This window comes from Oculina patagonica, chromosome 7 (genome assembly GCF_052425735.1).
Source record: "Oculina patagonica isolate OP01 chromosome 7, crgOcupat, whole genome shotgun sequence".
Classification (NCBI taxonomy): domain Eukaryota; kingdom Metazoa; phylum Cnidaria; class Anthozoa; order Scleractinia; family Oculinidae; genus Oculina; species Oculina patagonica.
The window spans coordinates 57,399-77,480 of record NC_135764.1 but is presented as its reverse complement, the minus strand read 5'-3'; the positions used below and the strand labels follow the sequence as shown (position 1 = coordinate 77,480).

General features: G+C 39.4%; 3 protein-coding genes across 3 annotated transcripts in view; 2 read left to right on the top strand and 1 right to left on the bottom strand.

The window, feature by feature from the left end:
- LOC144659910 (major facilitator superfamily domain-containing protein 6-like) overlaps positions 1-20,082 on the bottom strand; it is an 87,380-nt gene that overhangs the window by 61,834 nt on the left and 5,464 nt on the right. The gene's annotated exons all lie outside the window — the stretch shown is intronic.
- LOC144659913 (asparagine synthetase [glutamine-hydrolyzing]-like) lies at positions 2,500-10,712 on the top strand. The gene is made up of 3 exons (XM_078520436.1): positions 2,500-2,653; positions 3,503-4,438; positions 9,092-10,712. Exons 2-3 carry the CDS (start codon positions 3,526-3,528, stop codon positions 9,826-9,828), a joined length of 1,650 nt encoding a protein of 549 aa, XP_078376562.1. The 5' UTR covers positions 2,500-2,653; positions 3,503-3,525; the 3' UTR covers positions 9,829-10,712.
- On the top strand, positions 14,218-18,870 carry LOC144659911 (asparagine synthetase [glutamine-hydrolyzing]-like). Its single transcript, XM_078520434.1, has 3 exons — positions 14,218-14,338; positions 16,442-17,377; positions 17,916-18,870. Exons 2-3 carry the CDS (start codon positions 16,465-16,467, stop codon positions 18,674-18,676), a joined length of 1,674 nt encoding a protein of 557 aa, XP_078376560.1. The 5' UTR covers positions 14,218-14,338; positions 16,442-16,464; the 3' UTR covers positions 18,677-18,870.

Here is a 20,082-nt window from a genome sequence, read left to right as displayed (position 1 = left end):
GTATCAGTGAACGTTGAAGAAAAACAAAGATTTCAATTACTTCACCTTTCCAACCTTTTTCAAGAAGCTGCTATCGGTTTGCCCTCTGGCACGGGTTCAAAAGTTACGACTCAAACACATCAAGACTGATGTATACGTACACGACTCGGGTGAGTGAGCTCAAATTTATCCGATACCTCATTAAGTCCAACACTTATTTCAGGCCGTGAACCTTCGTTCAACAGCTAGAAAACAAACGCACTTTGCCGACGCTATACACCACTTTCATAATGGCGGCCAATTTATTTATTCTTTTATATGTATGTTAATTAGCCCTACTGGCCTCGTTTTAGAGTAAAAATTCTTTTGAATTTTTCACATGCTGACGAGGCCAGTAGGGCTAATTAACGTACATATAAAAGAATAAATAAATTGGCCGCCATTATGAAAGTGGTGTATTAGTTATATTCTCACTCGCCACAACTCAAGATGCAGCTGATGGAAAGACATCCAGTGCTCCCCCGGCTCAGAGCACGGGAACGAGGTTGAGGATAAGCGTAATATTTCGGATAATATTGCCCATCGTGCGACTACTATCGGCGAGGTCATCGCCTAAAAAAGGGTAATTTTTTTTAAAAGGACATATAATGAACTGTTGTAATGTAATTTATGTGAAGCGGAGAAATAAAAAAAAATGTCCTGGCGTATCCAATCAAACGTTCGGTAATCGAACCCAATCGAACACCAACCGTTCGATTGGGTTCGGTAATCGAACATAATCGAACTTGGTCAATCGAACAAAATCGAACGTTCGATTTATTTAAAGTTCAAGCAAGCAAACCGTGTACGATCTCCTTCCTATCGAAAAAGTCTTCTCCAACCGAGACTCAATCCGTAAGGCCAGGGAAGCTTTTTTAATTTTAAAAGGCAGAACACTTGTTCCCGATGGCCTTAACATACGCGAAGAAACCTAGTAGTTTGTTTACTTCTACTATTTTGTTGTCATTTTTAAGCTTAGCATATTTTAAATTTTTTGTTTTACACTAGTACACTGTTTACATATTTCCTGTATTTAGTTTTACGTATTTCCGGTATTTCGTAAGATACCATTATCACCATATAAATTTAAACATAGTCAATGTAAACTCCATTGTACCTGAAGAATAGGCATAAATAGATTGTGCTCGGCAACTTTTGAGCAACTTTTAGCGTTTTGAGCAACTTTCTGTAGTACCAGCAACCAAGGGCATCTTTTGCCTTTCTTGGCAACTTTTGAGCAACAAATTGGCATAAAACTGATCCAAACCATAAAAGGTCGTTTCATTTCGAAGGATTTTTATCGTTTTTAACTTTTTTAATCTTATTTTTATTATTTTTTATTTATTTTTTATTTTTTGTCTATTATTGAAGTTATGTTGAGTTTAAAGAGTATATTGATTACAACAAAGTATTTATATTTCTCATATAACAATGGATTTTTGGCCTCTTTTAATGATTGTAAGAATATTTAATGAAAATGTTTTAATGGCAACAAACAAACAAACACGTTTTGAGTATTTATCTAAAACAAAACGACTTTGGAGAGCAACTTTTCTAAATTTTGGTGGCAACTTTTTGATATTTGAGCAACTTTAGAGCAACTTTTGGGTGTATTGTGAAGCAACTTTTCCTGAATTTACTAGCGCAATCTATTCATGCTTACTGAAGAAGGCTGGTTTGGCCAGCCGAAATATATTACAAAACTAATTCTCTCATTCTACGTTGTATCGGTCTCTGCTTTTCAATTTCAGTTCGATTTATGCACCTATCAATGTTAAGCCCGAGGGGGGGCGGGGGGGATCTTGCTAACCACAGGAATTTGATCGTGAGGTCTGTCCCCAGAGTGGGGATTTTGATGGTACATGATGTCCCCAGGGTAGAGATTTTGATCGTATGTGATCCCCTGTAACAAGGTTTGAAGGACATCTAACCTGAGATCATGCCCTCCCTCCCTAAAACGCCTGATCGCAGGTTAAAGGACATCTGACCACCTTCTCTTGCTCCCAGGAAGGTGGGGATTTTGACCAATTAGTTTGTCCCGGGGGTGGGGAATTTGCCTTTTTTTTTAAAGAAAATGTCAAAATCCGCACCCCCCATGCCCGACCCCACCCCCCTTGGGCTTAACATTAATAGGTGCATTATACCAAACAGTAGGCTACATGATTTACTTATCAAGAGACGAATTTCGAACAAAATCGAATCGGATTGAGCTCGATTGTGTTCGATTGGTTCGAAAATCGAACTCACATCGCCGGTAGATGTTCGATTCTGTTCGATTATCGAACCCAATCGAACGATTGTTGTTCGATTGATTTTTGGTTCGATTTTGTTCGATTGGATACGCAGTAACGCAGGGCTTTGTCAAGAGTATTGCGTGACAACTTGAAACGCTTTGTTTTGTTGCAACCAATCAGACGCTGCCTAGCATGCCCGCAGACGTTGAACGAACCTTGCCGGGTTTTCACGGAATATTGCGTGGGTGGAAGTCAGACGAAGGCCCCGGGCTAATACTGACAATACACTGCTCTGCATACTTCGAAGTCCCGTTTCGCAACCAATTGCATTAGACAAGTTTCGCACTTTCGTTCGCTCTTCTGATATACTCAAGGTGTTCTGCAAAGCTGCTGTCTAAAAGGTAATATGTAGGAATGTTCGCCGGTTTAATTTCAGTGTGTATTCCTGACAAACATTTGCATACAAGCAAGGTTTGCGACCGATTATGCAAACACTGTCTTTAGAAAAGATCAAAGAAAAATCATCTTTAGTCAGGTGATTTGAGTTTGATCTTTGTTCACAGCGAGCTCTCCAATTCTTTCAATTTGCATTTTCCACTAGTTTCCTTAGCTTGTCACCTTGTTGTCGGGCCTGTTGTATATTTACAATAACAAACATTTCTTTCTTCAAATAAGTCAAATTGAATTCATAATCATCTACAGTATTCGTCTTCCACAAAACAAATGCCCTTATTGAAAGTATTGATGATTGCCGATCCATGGCTTTACACGCAACTACCTATCAATGGTTTGCCCCAGGATGGGGGTAGGTGTGTGTGTGACTTAGCATAGCTCTACCTGGGTAGGGGAGGGGGGTAGGGGTTTTGACATCACAACAGTCCCATCGGTGAAAACTTTTTACTCAGTCTCCATCTTAGAAAGTGAAAAGAGCCTGGCCCAGCTAAGGGTGGAAATTTGACTTCAGTGGAGACCCAAGGGTGGGCGAGTGCATTACCTAAACAACTGACAAAAGCTGTTCTATAGCGACCATTCATTATTTATGTCTGGGGTTATGTCTGGGTTGGCGAGATCCACGGAAAAGCAAAACAAAAATTGTTGATCCCTCTTCAACGAAAAGAAGAAAAGTCATGAACCCTCAACATGTAATGTAAAAAAATAGGTAGCCCCTCCCCCTCCCCCACCCCATATGCAAAGAACACACGACACTTGAACTTAATTTAATATTAATAAATTTCAACATGTAATTTTAGGCCGGAAGTAGATATTGTGCAAAATGTGTGGTATCTGGGCTATATTTGGTATCCCAGAGTACTCAAAGTATGCCAGCTGTGCCATGAAAATTAGCCAAAGAGGACCTGATGTCTTTCGCATGGAGACAATTCCTCACTTCCAAAACTGCTGTGTGGCATTTCACCGCCTCACCATACTTGATGATCACTTTGGAATGCAACCAATGAGGATTAAAGCACTGCCGCACCTCTACCTGATTTACAATGGAGAAATTTACAACCACAAAGAAGTTGGAAAGCAATATGACTTTGACTTTCTCACAAAATGTGACGGAGAAGTCATTCTACACCTTTATGACAAGTTTGGAGCAGAGAAGATGGCGCAGATGTTGGATGGTGTTTTTGCATTTTGTATCATTGATACAAAAAGCAAAGAAGTGCACATTGGAAGAGACACTTTTGGGATCCGTCCAATGTTTACACTGTCTATGACAGGGAAGGAGACAGGAATCTTGGCTTTAAGCTCTGAAGCAAAAGCTCTTGTCCCTCTGATCGAGAACTTTGAGAAAAATGGCAACAAAACTGTTGTGAAGCAATTTCCACCTGGTCACTATGCATCGTATAGCTTGTCACCAAATGGACAAACGACATTCATTCAGCAAAAGGCCTACACAAAGATAGGCAAGCCACCAGTTTTTGAAACCAGAGTCAAACCAGACTCCAGTGATGTCATGAAAAATATCAGAAAGCTGTTCTCAGAAGCAGTGCGTAAACGTCTCATGGCCGAACGTAGAATTGGCTGTCTGCTTTCTGGAGGCCTGGATTCTAGTTTAGTGGCATCATATCTGACCAAGGTGGCAAAGGAGAATGGAATTGACTACCCAATCCAGACATTCTCTATTGGCATGGAAGGAAGTGCGGATGTTGCAGCAGCACGGATAGTGGCCAAACACATTGGTAAGTTGGAGCTCTGGTGGTGGGTGAAGAATAAATTTAGAATGCCATATTTTCTTGATTGTGTTGTTCCAGAAAATATCCGTACCCCTCCCACTAGAGGGAGGTGTTTGGATCACCCACTCCCCTAGAAATTCCAGTTTAGCTTCATATTTCCTTTAAAAATTTTGGCTTTCGAGACTCCCCTCTCGACTCCCTCAGAATTTTCAATTTATGACCTTCCATGGGGTGGGTGTGGATATTTTCTGGAACTGCACATTGCAGGCTGGGTCTTGAATAAATGCTGGGTTTCCAAGTTGAAGATGTAAATTAATGCCCAGCAAGCATTTATTTGAGATATAATAAGCCGTAGGTATAATGGCAAGGTATTGTCAAAACCCTTCCAATAATCACCCAGTTCAAATAAACTGCAAGAGTCAAATAAATGCTGAGTCCACCAGGCCAATTTTGGAATAAATATTTGGGGGGATTTATCTAGAACATACATAGTAGGTGTGTGTTACAATGGGTCTTCAAGACCCTAAACCTATTTAAGGCTAGAAATTTGAAAGTTGATATTTTTTTGAAGACCTAAACCAGAAATGACACCCCATTCGAAGATAAATTTAAGCAAGTATTAAGGATTGCTTGAACATTTATTTTTGTGTTTTGCTGCAGCCGCAATGGCTGCAAGCAAAACACATTGAGAGCTGAAGTTTGTGCCGTAAGGACCGTAAGGTGTAAGGTGTAAGTGCCGTAACAGAGGAGAAATCTGAACTACCGATGTCAATCAAATCCATGAACAAACAAAATCGAAACCAATGAACCGTAGCGCTGATCGCATTCGAAGTTACGGGCCAAAGTATTCGAACGCAAACCACGTTGGACACGTTGGAAAACAGAAAACCGATTTAAAAGTATATCGCATTGGGAAAGAAAACAAACTGTGGCGCGACCACTCCAGTTTTATGAGAAAATTATTCTGCAGTTTTCATCATTTACGAAAAGAGCGAAGACTTGGAACCTCGCCGAAGGTCATAAATATTTTCTCCAAAGGACCGGTTAGTGCACAGTTTGTAAACTTTCGCTTTGAAAATAAACTTACCCTCACCTTGTCTACACTGTCTACAGCATACTAGTACTGTATTAACTCTGAACTTCATATTTTAAAATAAAATGTGTGAACGTGTAACTTGTCACGCAAAGACAGCTGGAAAGGAATATACCATGCTGGTAGGCTGCACCGCTAATTGTAGCTGTATTCGAGCTATATAAAAGACAGCTAGAAACGAATTAATACTAGTAACATCACAATGGGAAAGAAACTTATTCAGTGGTTCACACCGTCGAAAACAAAGAAATATTAAAGGAAGTTCTCATTCACCAGATTCACTGCATCAGATGCAACATTCGTCAGTTCGTGTTTAAATGCGTGGCGACCAGTTTGTTTACTAGTTATTAAAAAATAATACGGTCTTCATTTAATAAACAGTTCATCCTTAAATTTCAGCTTTTCTACGACTGACAGGTAGGTACTATAGTATAAGCCCCGCTAAAATAGCTGGAAAGGGAAAGTTTTTTGAAAAATGAATTTTTGACTGCCAGACGCGCTGGCGCCACATGTTTATTTTGTGAAGATTAATTAAACGCCGTGAAAAATAGAATTTGATGTCCAGCGAGCCACTGCATCTTCGGCTACGCAGTCCTCAGTGAATCCTCCAACTTCACAAATTTCTAAAACTTTAAGAAAACGAACTTTCGCAGAATCAAAAATTGGTCCTTATCGATCTTCCGATCTTGTTGTGAAGACACTGAAATTCGACGAGTGTTCATGCGTGAAGGGATGACTGACGAATGATAATAATTATTTGTAAACTTTCGCTTTCAAAATGAACTTTGCGTTACGTTCAACGCCGTCTTTCTGTTGTTGTACGCCGGTGCGCGTGCGATTATTTATAATTTCTGAATTTTGCATATTTAACTCAGGGTGACACAACAAGTTTGTTAAGAGTTAGTTGTTCCAGTGTTTAATTTGGGTGAAAGTGGTTAAAGAACCACTGTCTTGTCACTAATAAATATATCACATTGAGTTCTTATAAGGTCAATAGATTCTGTCTTTTTCGTTGTTGTTAAAACGCTACCATTGTGACAATGATTCCAAATACAACTAACGGTAACCAGTGAGATAACGCCACTAAAAGAATCACATTGAGTTCATTGAGATTTTTTTATAATGTTAAGAGTTACTGTTTTTTATCAAAGAGACAATCATGTCAGACAATTAAATTATGTTTGCTGTCTTTGATTTCAACATAACATTGATCAGTAAAATTATCAGGATTGAATTAACACAAAGTGACTACAATATAGTGCAATTATTAACCTGCACACAAGTGACAGACAATAAAAGACGTTGGATTTCAATCTCGACTCACTTGTCTTTCATCAACATGTTCCCTAAGACTTTGCTCTAGCAGCAAAACACATGGACCCATTGGGGCCCTATTTTTTTATGTAGCATGGCAAGTTTAATGGGTAAAATTTTCAGTTTTATCAGACTGTTTTATCTAATCCATTAAAGGGAACTCTTGTACAGCCCCCGAAATGATCCCGACCCTGAAATGATCCCCAACCCCGAACTGATCCCAAAATTGACCCTGAAATGATCCCGACCCTGAAATGATCCCCAAATATTTTCACACTGACCCCGAAATGATCCCCAAGTACTTTGTGGAATGGCATTTTAACGTAGAAGTGTGGACTGCTCAATAATAAGGGAAACGGAAGATAAAAGTAAAGCAAAACTAAAAAAAATAGGAGAAGTAATAAGTATCCTTATAAAAGATAGACTGCAACACCAGACTGGACTTTAATTTTCAAAGGGGTTTGTATAACTTCAACTAAAGCAGAGAGCAAAGAATAGATACAGATATTAAGTTAAACGTTTCAACGGCTTTTCGAAGATTGCAAAATATTTTTCTTGGTACCATTACAAGTAATCTAATTTTACTTAATCAAACGTTAATTAAAATAAGATAATGAAATTTATTACAAAAACATCGAAGAGCATAGCCTGATCCAACGAATCGGAAACTTTTTTAACAACATATACCGTATTTGGTAATGTATTTAAATGTAGAAATGCCATATAGAATGAATGCGCCACAGAAAAATATGAGTACCAGTCTTCATCTTTAGAGCACAATCTGCGCAAGTACAACAGTCATCGGCATTATACTGTATCACACCACTTTCATCGTCATAAATTCTCACAGAAAGGCACTTAAACTACTTACTACGCTTTGGACAAATTTCCTTGGAGACTCTTCTTTTACCGTACTTCAGTTCTTCATGCACTCAACAACGCGCGCATTCGCTTTTCTTAATCGTAGGCTGTGGTAATGTTCCTCTGCCTCATGGCTTAGAAGTGCCATTCGGTTGACTAGAGGTTGATCGCCACGAGTCTGCAAGCGTGTAAATTAAACTAGCGGTGATTTTATCGCCGTGATACTGCAGGAGTTTCAAACATGCAACTTCTGTGCTGTAAAAAATTGCATTGAGTTGCGCGACAAAAATCGTCTGTGTAAACGGGCCTTTATAAAGCTTGACGCTGTGGCTACGTCGAGAACACAAAAGCAAGTATCATGTGAATGCGACATATCAACAGAGAAAAAATCAAATTAAACGAAAATTAATATTTCAAGGGCACTTAATGTTGCCTTTCCTTTTCCCACTTGGACTAGCAAATTTTCTCTAAATAAGTTTCAATTGCTGCGATCAAGAGTACTGGGTAACAATTCTCACGACTGGAAGTATGTCTATGAACATCACAATCCAATAAACAAAAATTTAAAAAAAAATAGTTCTTGCTTTTCTTGGTTCCTTATTGAGAATAACCAAGTTTTAAATATACAAAAGGATTTAAAGTCAGTCCTGTTTTATGGTCACATATTGCACTCAGTTATAATAGCACTTATTAAAGTATTTTCCTATTTTACATTGTACTTTGCTATATGGCTTCAGTTTCCCTTATTATTGAGCAATCCACATTCCAAATCGCCATTCCACAAATTACTTGGGGATCATTTGGGGTTAGCGTTAAAAAATCTGGGGATCATTTCAGGCTCGGGATCATTTCAGGGTCAATTTGGGGATCAGTTCGGGGTTGGGGATCATTTCGGGGTTGGGATCATTTTGGGGGCTGTACAACTCTATATGGGGATCACAACATTGCAATTTAATGAGACAAATAAAGACTTGGACCCTCCCCCCCCCAAAAAAAAAAATGGCATTACACTGTACAGCAAAGGGTGGGGGGGGGGGGGTGGGATCATCCAGGCCTGAATCCCTTGAGGAGACCTTCCATGATTTGCCGTGTAATTTAAATTTAACAAGAAATTTAACATTAAAAAAAATTGACATTTTTTTTTATTTGAGAAGAAAAATAAGCGATGGCACCAAATTTTTAAAAATTTAAGAGTGTAATTTCAATTTAACAAGAGCCATCTCTTTTGCCTATAGTTTGTCCACTGTGAAAATTTGAGGGATCAAATTTTACAGAAATTGTTTGACATGTGATTTTTGAATTGGTTAAGAGCTCCCAATCATGGCCAGATGGCTTCTTTGGTTAATAATTAAAGTTTGTTAATTTTGTTTTTTGGAAATTTATTCTTTTAGGTAGTGAACATCACGAGGTTATCTTTACGGCTGAAGAAGGAATCAAAGCATTGCGTGATGTCATCTATACAGTTGAGACTTGGGACACATTAACAATTCGTTCTTCTGTGGCACAGTATCTTTTGAGCAAGTACATTAGTAAAGAAACAGACACTGTTGTTATTTACTCTGGTGAAGGTTCTGATGAGCTCTCTCAAGGCTACAGCTATTTCCACAAGGCTCCAAGCCCAGAAGAAGCTGATGCAGAGTCCCGACGACTGCTGGAAGATCTTTACCTCTATGATGTTCAGCGATGTGACCATTCGACAGCTGCACATGGTCTGGAAATCCGAGTACCATTCCTGGATGTTCATTTTACTTCCTATTTCCTTTCGCTTCCTCCAGAGATCCGTCAGCCTAAGGATGGCATTGAAAAGTGGCTTGTGCGAGCTTCATTTGATAACACAGATGCATTACCCAAGGAGATTCTGTGGCGTGTCAAGAAGGGGTTCAGTGATGGGGTATCAACTACCAAGCCTGGACAGGCATGGTACGAGCTGTTACAGAATCACATCAAAAACCAAGTTCCCGATGAAGCGTTGGTTAGTGCTGCTGATCTGTACCCTAACCACACACCCAAGACAAAGGAAAGCTTTTACTACCGGCAGATCTTTGAAGAATTCTTTCCTGGTCAGGGCCATTTTCTACCTTATGTGTGGATGCCAAAGTGGACTAATGCCACTGAACCTTCAACATAAACCCCGGAACATTACAAAGAATAGAGAAGAATAAAATGTTGCCATATTGGACAAAAACATATCCTACAGTTTTCTGAGAGCAAAGGTTGAGGAAAACTGTGATCTTCAAGGATAAGATTATGTCCAAGGGCAAATATCAGTGCATATTTTTGAAGCCAAATGGAGACTATTGTGTTGATTATTTTTCAAGTAATTGTGTTCAGTTTGTCTCATCTAGATTTCAATGAATATTTAGAATTTGCAAAAGTCAATTCCACCAGAGCCTATCACTCCTATTTAAACTTTTCTTAAAATCAATCAGAATCACCTGTTTAAAACATGCCTTTCTAAGAGTGATTGGTAAATGTAACAGCCTACCAAAGAACGCAGGAAGTCTTAAAACTATTAAATCAAGACTTAATCATTTTTAAAAGTACATTTTTAACCTTTCAATAATTTTTCATGTAGTTTTACATTTAGAGTTTTTACATTTTATTCTTTTTTATATTAATATATTAAGGGGAGTTTTATCAATTTGTATGTTTTAGGGGAGCTATGTATATTTTGTATGAAATTTGAAGAAGCATGTGTGTATGGAAATATTTTTACACAAGGCTGGTCATTTAAAAAAATGTTGCTAGCTAGTTTGTTGAAAATGTTTATAAGGTCTATTCAATTAATTATTTTTACAATGTGATGTTCCAGAAAATATCCATACCCCTCCCAGGGAAGGTTTTTGGTTTGGATCTCCCCACCCCTCTGGAAATTCCAGTCAAGCCCTACACTTTCCTTTAAAAATGTTAGCTTTTGAGACCCCCCCCCCACCCCTGCAGAATTTCCATTGACCTTCCACGGGGTGGGTATGGATATTTTATGGAACAGCACAATTTACTTGGGATGAACATAGACTACGAGCAGTCCCTATTTTTTCGCAGAGTCCGTCGAGCTTGAAGCAAATTTTTTTTTCGAAGAGTTTGTCGAGCTTGAATATTTTTGGCTTCAAGCTCGACGAACTCTTCGAAAAAAAAAAATTCGCTTCAAGCTCAAAGGACTCTGCCAAAAAATAGGGACTGCTCGTAGTCTAGGATGAACACTAAACGGCAAACATAAATCGCAAAGTGGTTGCTGGGAAATATCACTTGGTGAATGTCGTCAGATGTTCCAGAGTTTTGACTACATCACGTGACATGTTTACACCAATCTCGTGTGTGAATTTTTGTATATAAAAATATATACATCATGTAAAGATTACAGTTTACTCCAAGGTTCCCTGTTAACTCTGTTACCATATTTATTTGATTAAGCGCCCAACCTCAAATAAGCGCCCACCTCGAAAAAGCGCCCACCCTGTAGGTAGAAAAAGTTAATAAGCGCCCAGCCTCGAATAAGTGCCCACCACTAAAATGAGAGCACAAGAGGAAATTTGATTATTGTTGAAGTTGAGATCAAAATTGACTAAGTGCTATTAAGAGACTATCCCGGACCGAGTTTTGTTTAGTTTTTGTGTGGATTTCCACACATTGTTATGATGCAGTTTTTTCCGATTGGGGGGTCACTTTCCGTAATTCAATTAAGTGGTTACGGAAGGATTCGATAGTGTTCGGAGAATCCGAAGTTTCGGTGAGATGTAATTAGCAGTCAAGGCAGTGAACTATTCGATCAGTATCGAGTAAGTCGCAATTTATTCCTGAATCTAGAAGCGACTTTGTCGCTCAACAGAGTCGACTTGTGGTAAGTGTAAGGTCTCGACTGTCTCGTAAAAGCGGCGCCGCGAGTTAAGGAATTAACTGCCTAAAAGAGACTGGTTCGCGAAGAGTCGAAGTGAATTTCCTTTTGAAAAAGAAGAAACTCGTATTTATAGAGGCACAAGTAACTCTCCGTGTTAAAAGGATGAAACTCTTTCAGGAAGGAGGATATTTCTCCGTGTTCAAATGTGGGTCAAATGTGAAAAGGGTGAAACTGCATGTATTTGCGGCAAATAGTAACACCATCGGTTGCCGAAAATACACACACAGCATGAATGCGCAATGAGTCATCAAAACAAGCTCGATGATGATGTTGTTCTACATGTCTTGGGCTCCGGAATATAATTCACGTACTCCATTTGGCTCTCAAGTCATGAATGATGTCGAATTCAGAACTGCCCAAAAACATTGTCCTTAAAGTATAAAAATAACACCAAATCATAAAATTTGCATATTGAAACTGTGCGACAAAATAATTTAATTTTTGGTTGAAATTGAGTCCTTTGCCGCTCCTCAAACCACCGACTCGAAAATTAAAGAACAGTGAATATTTCTTGAAGAAAAAAATATTGCTCTGCCTTTCTAGGCAAGCTACTAAGAAACTATACATTAGTGAAAGCTTATTGAAACGTGCTTTTTCCAGAAAGGTTATAAAACGGCAGCAACGCATTGAATAAAGAAAATAAGTTTATCGAGGAGTTGTTTACACAGGCGATCTGAGACAGTTCACGTGCTTGCACGCAACATTTCTTTTTGAATGAAAATAAGTATCCTTTCTTGTTAGCGGTAAGGGTAGGCTTTTGGTTTCAAAAACTAGCTTTTTTAGGATTTTGGGATTTTATTTCCATGAAAAAATGGCATCTGTCGTATTAAAACTACGTGACGGTGGGGGGGGGGGGGAGGGGGATATGAACGGGACGGGAAAGTCACGGTCTTTTTCTGAATACTGATTTTGGTAGTATTTAGGGTGTTTAGTTGCAGAACACCGATGTTTTTAGCCGTCAAGGTCTCGTGTTTAGGGTAACATCATTAAAAGTCACTGCAGACTTATTCACCTGTGTTGGTAGCCTGAATTTCAGGAGCAGGCGACCAGAGAGAGACGTCTGAAATTCAGGCTACTGTATTGGCGGACAGAACGCCAATTTTGTTAGTGTTGGAGGACCTTGGAGCATTGCGTGACATCCCAAAAAACGGCAACGGCAACTTAAGGTGTTCCTTGAAACGAAGTGAAGGGTACTTGTTTTCTTCTAACAGTCTTGTGAAAAATTACATGTAATCGATTGATAAGTTCTTTGTTTTCTCGTCTCGTGTCTCGAATTATTCGACTGCAAACTTTAAGGTCCGGTTGAGACGCCGTACTTTTCATGAGCCGAACTCAATTCGAATTTGGGCCGACCCAAATTGACAAAAGTACGCCTCTTGATTCAGACGCCGTACTTTTTGGCCGTTCCGAGGCCGTTCCTAATACAAAATACATTATAATATAAATATGAATTATAAATACATGGCAAAATACATTATAATAATTTATGAATTGGGATCGGCACATGAAAAGTACGGCGTCTGAATCAAAGCCGTTCCAAAGGCGTTCCACAGGCGAAATTCTCGGCCAAGCCAGGTGGGAAGAACGGGTGAGCCGTTCCAAATTGAAATAGCCGTTCTAATTTGATTCAGACGCCGATCTTTTCATGTACTTAATTCAAGGAATTAGGTTCGGCTCATGAAAAGATCGGCGTCTGAACCGGGCCTAAGTTGTTCACTCGTGAGTCGATATTCCAAATGACTGTCAACTTAGATTTTTTAAATACTTTTAAATTTCAAATGTAAACGCACTGAGACGTATGTAAAGTGCGTGCTAAGAACTGTTATTATTATTATTATTATTATTATTTCAGTGCTTATATGTACAGTGAAATAATTCATAATGGAAGTCCACACATGTACGCATAGCGGACTTTAACTGTTATTTATACATTGTTTTCTTGCAAAATAAACGTACTGCTTGCTGAAAATGGTGAAAATTTAATAAACACCCAGCCTCCAATAAGCGCCCACCCTCAAGGTCCAAAAAAATTAATAAGCGCCCGGGGCGCTTAATCGATTAAATACGGTAAATCTATTTGAACGACTGGAAGCTGATAAAATTTCAATAATTATTTATTCCACGCGTTTTGTTAAATAACTTCAACATAGTAGTCACGCCTTGTTACCATGGTTACAGTATTTCCGTCCGGCGGAAATGTGACACACAGGAAGGAAATAGAAGGCCGTTAACTTATTATTCCAAATAAGTTTTTGGGCTGAAAAAAAAAAAAAAAGCCTGAACAAAATCACCGTACAAATTACTTTTGATATTTTGGCCTCGACAGGTGAGACTTACATTCGACATGTACATTCGACATGTACATTCGAGGTCAGAGTATTTCGTGACGCCTGCGTTTAGGACTAGGAGTATTGCGTTACTTAATAATAACTTCTGCTTCGAATCGTGACTTCTGCTTTGAATCGCGAACAGGTAATAATAACATTTAAAATAATACTTAGTTGCTAAAGTAACATTATTATAGGCAGCAAAATCCAATAAATCTATCAATGATATTAATTCGTCTACACGAAGCTTGAAACGCTTTCTTTTGTTAGCAACCAATCAGACGCTGCCGTGCATGTATTGGCCGCTGCACGTGGCACACATATGATTGCATCAGACAAGTTTCGCTATTTGGTTCGTGCTTCCGATATACTCAAGGTATTATTCTACAGAGCTTTTGTCTGGAAACCATAACTTGGTAAGAAATTCTTCAATTCTTAAAGAACTGAACCTTCTAATATGTATACGTGCTCGTTTGGATCTTTCTTATACAATGAAGTGAACGTCACACTCACAAATAGTTTATTTCAAACGCAGGTTTCATACTATTATTAATAAGGTCTTTTGCGTTGTTAGCCGTTTTGCCACGTATCATAAGCTTGTACAAAGGAGTAAAATCGGCCCGACGAGTTCTACATTTTCATCTTTACTTGCCATGTGCTACTTTATCACTCCAACAGTTTTCCGATCATACTGGAAAGGTTTCCTAAGTGATTTCAAAAAATGATCGACGTATTTTGGGTTAGATTCCTTTCTTTTAGTTTCTTTATGCCCTGCGCATGCAAAAGATTGAAGTACCTCTGTTAACAGAGTACTTTTATTTCACTTAACTTATAAATAGTGGCAAAATAGTGTCGTGTTTATTTTTATTAGAGACAGACCACCAATGTAGATTTTATCTCCAGCAGTGATCATACGTTTTGCAAATCAATACAGACGGGTCACGCGAATGAGCTACTTTAATTAGAAATTGTTGGAAACATTTGTATTAAAAGTTACCAATTATTTAGTAACCCAGGTGTTCACAACGTAAGACTAAGCTAGTTAAATTTGTACGATAAAAAAAAAATCTAGAAGAAGCAAAGGGAAATTCACTCTTGAAAATATTTTTAACTGGAATGGTTGCAACTAATACAAACAAGCCACTTTAGTGCATAGTATCACTATAATAGTTTACAAGCACAAAGGGCAAATCAAAATACAACTGAAGGCCTGGCCAAACGCATGCAACATTTCAAGGCAAAATATCGCAACATTGTTGGGTCATAGACCCTATGCAAAAATGGTTGTTATTCATTTCCGTTGTTTGGTCAAGTTTCTTAAAACGCTGATGGTGGAACTTAAATATACATGAAATATTATGCTATTCTGAGAAGTTTCAGTATTTTGGGTTAAATGGCTGCAAAGTTATGACTCATTCAAATTTAAGAGATTTGTATGGAAAAAGTCACCCTGGCCTGCCTAGCCTCGTTTTCATGTTTTTGACAATATAAATATCCCTGTAACTTCCCATTAGATAAAAGTATAGCCTTAAAACTTTATATACAGTGATTTACTTTGACTTTACTTTAAGTTAGAGTAATAATGTTGACAAATGATTCTTCTGGGAGCCGAAAATTAACAGCCGCCATATTTGCATAGGGTCTATGTTGTGAGATGTTTTGAAGCAGCTCTGCTGGCCAAACGCACTCAACATTTGAACGTAACATAGCGCAACATTGTTGTGCACAACATGTTGCAAGCATTTGGCCACCCTGTTGCAATATGTTGCATTATGTTGGTTGGCGCAAACTGAACTAATGCGCATGCTCTGGCACAACAATGCTGCACGAACGTGGCCAAAGGAGTACAACATCAGGCAACATCCACAAAATGTTGCAAGATGTTGGGAGAAAAATTTGACCATTTTCAAACTTGGTCCAACGTCATCCAACATGTTGTAACAGGGTGACAAACGATGCAACATGTGTGCGCAACATGTGGAATATGTTGGGTTGAAATATAAAAATAAAAATATAATTTATTATCCACCTTTCTTTTCCCAATGCTGACTTCCCACAATTCTTGAATCATTTGTGTGGTCAAAAGGAATATGGAGCCTGTTAAACTGGTATTGTGGAGTACAAATTTTGTTTAACCGGTCCTGTGGAGTACAGATATTGTGTAATATTTGTATTCATTTTGCATGTTATTTGTACTCCACAAAGGGGAGTAAGATATTAATAATAAGCTTAACTTAAATGGTAAAACTACCCGGTACTTTCATTGAAACTCAGTCAGTGGAATTAAAAACTATGACAGTCGACAAATGCAAATATAAAAGGGCATAATGCCTAATTTTTCACTGACAGAATAAAGATCCTATTTTGTATATTTTTGTGTTTTAGTTCACAACACCAAATGATAATATTGATAAGAATAATATTATTGGTGTCCCCAATTAGTTACCCACAAATATTAAGGCATGGTAGAAGTTTAATAAATGTCAGTAATATTAATAAATTTCAACATGTAATTTCAGGTCAGAAGTAACCACTGTGCAAAATGTGTGGTATCTGGGCTATATTTGGTATCCCAGAGTACTCAAAGTATGCCTGTTGTGCCATGAAAATCAACCAAAGAGGACCTGATGTCTTCCGCATGGAGACAATTCCTCACTTCCAAAACTGCTGCGTGGCATTTCACCGCCTTGCCATTGTTGATGATCTCTATGGAATGCAACCAATGAGGATTAAAGCACTGCCGCACCTCTACCTCATTTACAATGGAGAAATTTACAACCACAAAGAAGTTGGAAAGCAGTATGACTTTGACTTTTTCACAAAATGTGACGGAGAAGTCATGCTTCATCTTTATGACAAGTTTGGAGCAGAGAAGATGGCGCAGATGTTGGATGGTGTTTTTGCATTTTGTATCATTGATACAAAAAGCAAAGAAGTGCACATTGGAAGAGACACTTTTGGGATCCGTCCAATGTTTACACTGTCTGTGGCAGGGAAGGAGACAGGAATCTTGGCTTTAAGCTCTGAAGCAAAAGCTCTTGTCCCTCTGATCGAAAACTTTGAGAAAAATGGCAACAAAATTGTTGTGAAGCCATTTCCTCCTGGTCACTATGCATCGTATAGCTTGTCACCAAGTGGACAAACTACACTCATTCAGCAAAAGGCCTACACAAAGATAGGCAAGCCACCAGTGTTTGAAACCAGAGTCAAACCAGACTCCAGTGATGTCATGGAAAATATCAGGAAGCTGTTCTCTGAAGCAGTGCGTAAACGTCTCATGGCTGACCGTAGAATTGGCTGCCTGCTTTCTGGAGGCCTGGATTCTAGTTTAGTGGCATCGTATCTGACCAAGCTGGCAAAGGAGAATGGAATTGACTACCCAATCCAGACATTCTCAATTGGCATGGAAGGAAGTACGGATGTCGCTGCAGCACGGATAGTGGCCAAACACATTGGTAAGTTGGAGGGGGGGGGGGGGGGGGGGGGGGGGGAAAGGCCCCCCCCCCCCCAAAAAAAAAAAAAAAAAAAAAAAATAACACCCCCTCCTAAAAAAAATTCTATCCTGCCCTGTTTATGCACAGCAGTTGTAGGCAAAGGGACCCTATCTAAAGATCACCAAGGTATCACGTACAGTGCCAAAAGAGGCAATAAAGGATTCCAATTATATTATGGGGGAGGATCTTGGACCACCTAGGCCTTGAAATTCCCTAGATCTGCCACTGCAGTGTATGAAGTCACCACGAGCCATCTTTTTTCATCATCATCATCATTATCATCATCATCATCATCATCACTTTGTTTATCCCTGGATTTCAGATATTCACTTTTGCCAGATATATCCTTAGGTTGTCGACTGTGAATATTTGAGGAGTAAATTTTACAGAAACTATTTGACATTTGATTGTTGAATTGGTCAAGAGCTCCTGACCATGGCCAGGTGGCATCTTTGGTTAATAAAGTTTGTTAATTTGTCTTGAAAATTTATTCTTTTAGGTAGTGAACATCATGAAGTCATCTTCACGGCTGAAGAAGGAATCCAAGCATTGCGTGATGTCATCTATTCCCTTGAGACTTGGGACATAACAACGATCCGTGCTTCTGTGGGAATGTATCTTGTCAGCAAGTACATTAGTAAAGAAACAGACACTGTGGTTATTTACTCTGGTGAAGGTTCTGATGAGCTTTGTCAAGGCTACATCTATTTCCACAAGGCTCCAAGCCCAGAAGAAGCTGATGCAGAGTCCCGACGACTGCTGGAAGATCTTTACCTTTATGATGTTCTGCGAGGTGACCGTTCAACAGCTGCACATGGTCTGGAAATCCGAGTACCATTCTTAGATGTCCATTTTACTTCCTATTTCCTTTCGCTTCCTCCAGAGATCCGTCAACCTAAGGATGGCATTGAAAAGTGGCTTGTGCGAGCTTCGTTTGATGACACAGATGCATTACCCAAGGAAATCCTGTGGCGTGCAAAGGAGGCATTCTCTGATGGGGTGTCATCTACCAAGCCTGGGCAGTCATGGTACGAGCTGTTACAGAATCACATCAAAAACCAAGTTCCTGATGAAGCATTGGCTAGTGCCGCTGATCTGTACCCATACAACACTCCCAAGACAAAGGAAGGCTTCTACTACCGGCAGATCTTTGAAGAATTCTTTCCTGATCAGAGCCATTTTATTCCTTATGTGTGGATGCCAAAGTGGACTAATGCCACTGACCCCTCAGCAAGAACCCTGAAACATTACAAAGAATAGAGAAGAATAGAATGTCGCCACACTGGACAAGAACACATTAAAACTGTTAACTGTAGAAAAGTTGTGGACATGCTCAGTTTCACTGAGTTTAATAGGATTAAAATTTGCTGAATATAATACAGTGACACAAGTTGTTACTCCTCTAATCATTGTATTATGGCCATTTGTAGACAATTAAAAGTGCTGCAATTTGAGTTTCTTTTAGTCAAGTTTTCATGACTTTTACATGAAGTCTACCCTCAGTCTTATCAAAGGTTCAGCTTCAAAGCTGGTCAATCCCAGGTCTAGAAGTAATGGGTAAGACACTATTGCACAGCCTGACAGGGAGGGGGGGGGGGGGCAGGTAAAGGAGGGTTTATTTAAATAAGATTTATTAACCATTTTATATACTGTTTTGAACAAATAAGGTAACCCTTTAAAAAACGTTCCATGGAAAAAAATTGAGCCCCTTTTATATACTTTCAGTAGACACATTGAGTACCCCTCATCCTCGGAGACCCAGGGGCAGTTAGTGGGGGCGACGGGCAGCTTATCGGGACAACGGGATTTTCGGGCGAAAGTTTAAACATGAGCGTAACGCCCCGGGCCACAAAAAATTTTTGTGGCCAATCAGGAGGAAGGAGTTCAAACGCTTCTGGAACTGGTTCGGTAAGACAAAGTGCCCAGGGGCTGTTACGCTCTATGTTGTAAACTTTCGCCCGTCCCGTCCCTGCTCCCGTCGCCCCCTCTGCCCCTGGGTCTCCGGGATGAGTACCCTTAACACACTTGGTTGAATTAGCTGTTTGGTGCGTCTCTGAGATCTTTCCTTGAATGTTGAAAGGGGCTTTTATAATTCAATATCTAAATGACCGTTTTGCTACCCTTTTATATTTGAACTCGTGAAATCCCTAGGCTATACACCTCCAGCCTTATAAAGGTACCGCACTCCTCGTAAAGAACCCTCACCCTGGATTGCTCACTCGCGTTTGGCGTTTGTAAATGCAATGCATGTCAATTCACGAAGAGTCGCCACACTTGTTACGGGGCCGGATTTAACTCGGCCCCACCCCAAAGTAAGAAGTGGGGGGATCCCTTGTTTTATGTCTAGATCACTTTCTATGGATTTTCAAGCCATATCCCTGATTATAACACCCGTCTGTAACATACCTTTACATACCTCGTGAGTTTTTTAATCTCCCTGGCGAAATTTAAGCCTTTGACCCCCTATATGGCCTAGCCTGATTCTCAAACGGCCCAGATAACTCACGGCCACGCACTCTCTCACACACAACCCTGGACAGTCTGAGGTTCCGGCTATTGACTTTCCAGTGGTGTACGGAAATACCGAGACTAGGACTGATGTATACGTTTCCCATTCGTATCCCTGCTACAGGAGAATGTTAATGTTACTTTCGTGGCCAATTTCT

What these genes read in the sequence shown, in the direction of transcription:
- LOC144659913 (XM_078520436.1), top strand. Translation starts at nt 3,526, where the DNA reads ATGTGTGGTATCTGGGCTATATTTGGTATCCCAGAGTACTCAAAGTAT. An exon ending in GATAGTGGCCAAACACATTG is followed by an intron (nt 4,439 to 9,091) that starts GTAAGTTGGAGC and finishes TTATTCTTTTAG; the next exon opens with GTAGTGAACATCACGAGGTT.
- LOC144659911 (XM_078520434.1), top strand. Translation starts at nt 16,465, where the DNA reads ATGTGTGGTATCTGGGCTATATTTGGTATCCCAGAGTACTCAAAGTAT. An exon ending in GATAGTGGCCAAACACATTG is followed by an intron (nt 17,378 to 17,915) that starts GTAAGTTGGAGG and finishes TTATTCTTTTAG; the next exon opens with GTAGTGAACATCATGAAGTC.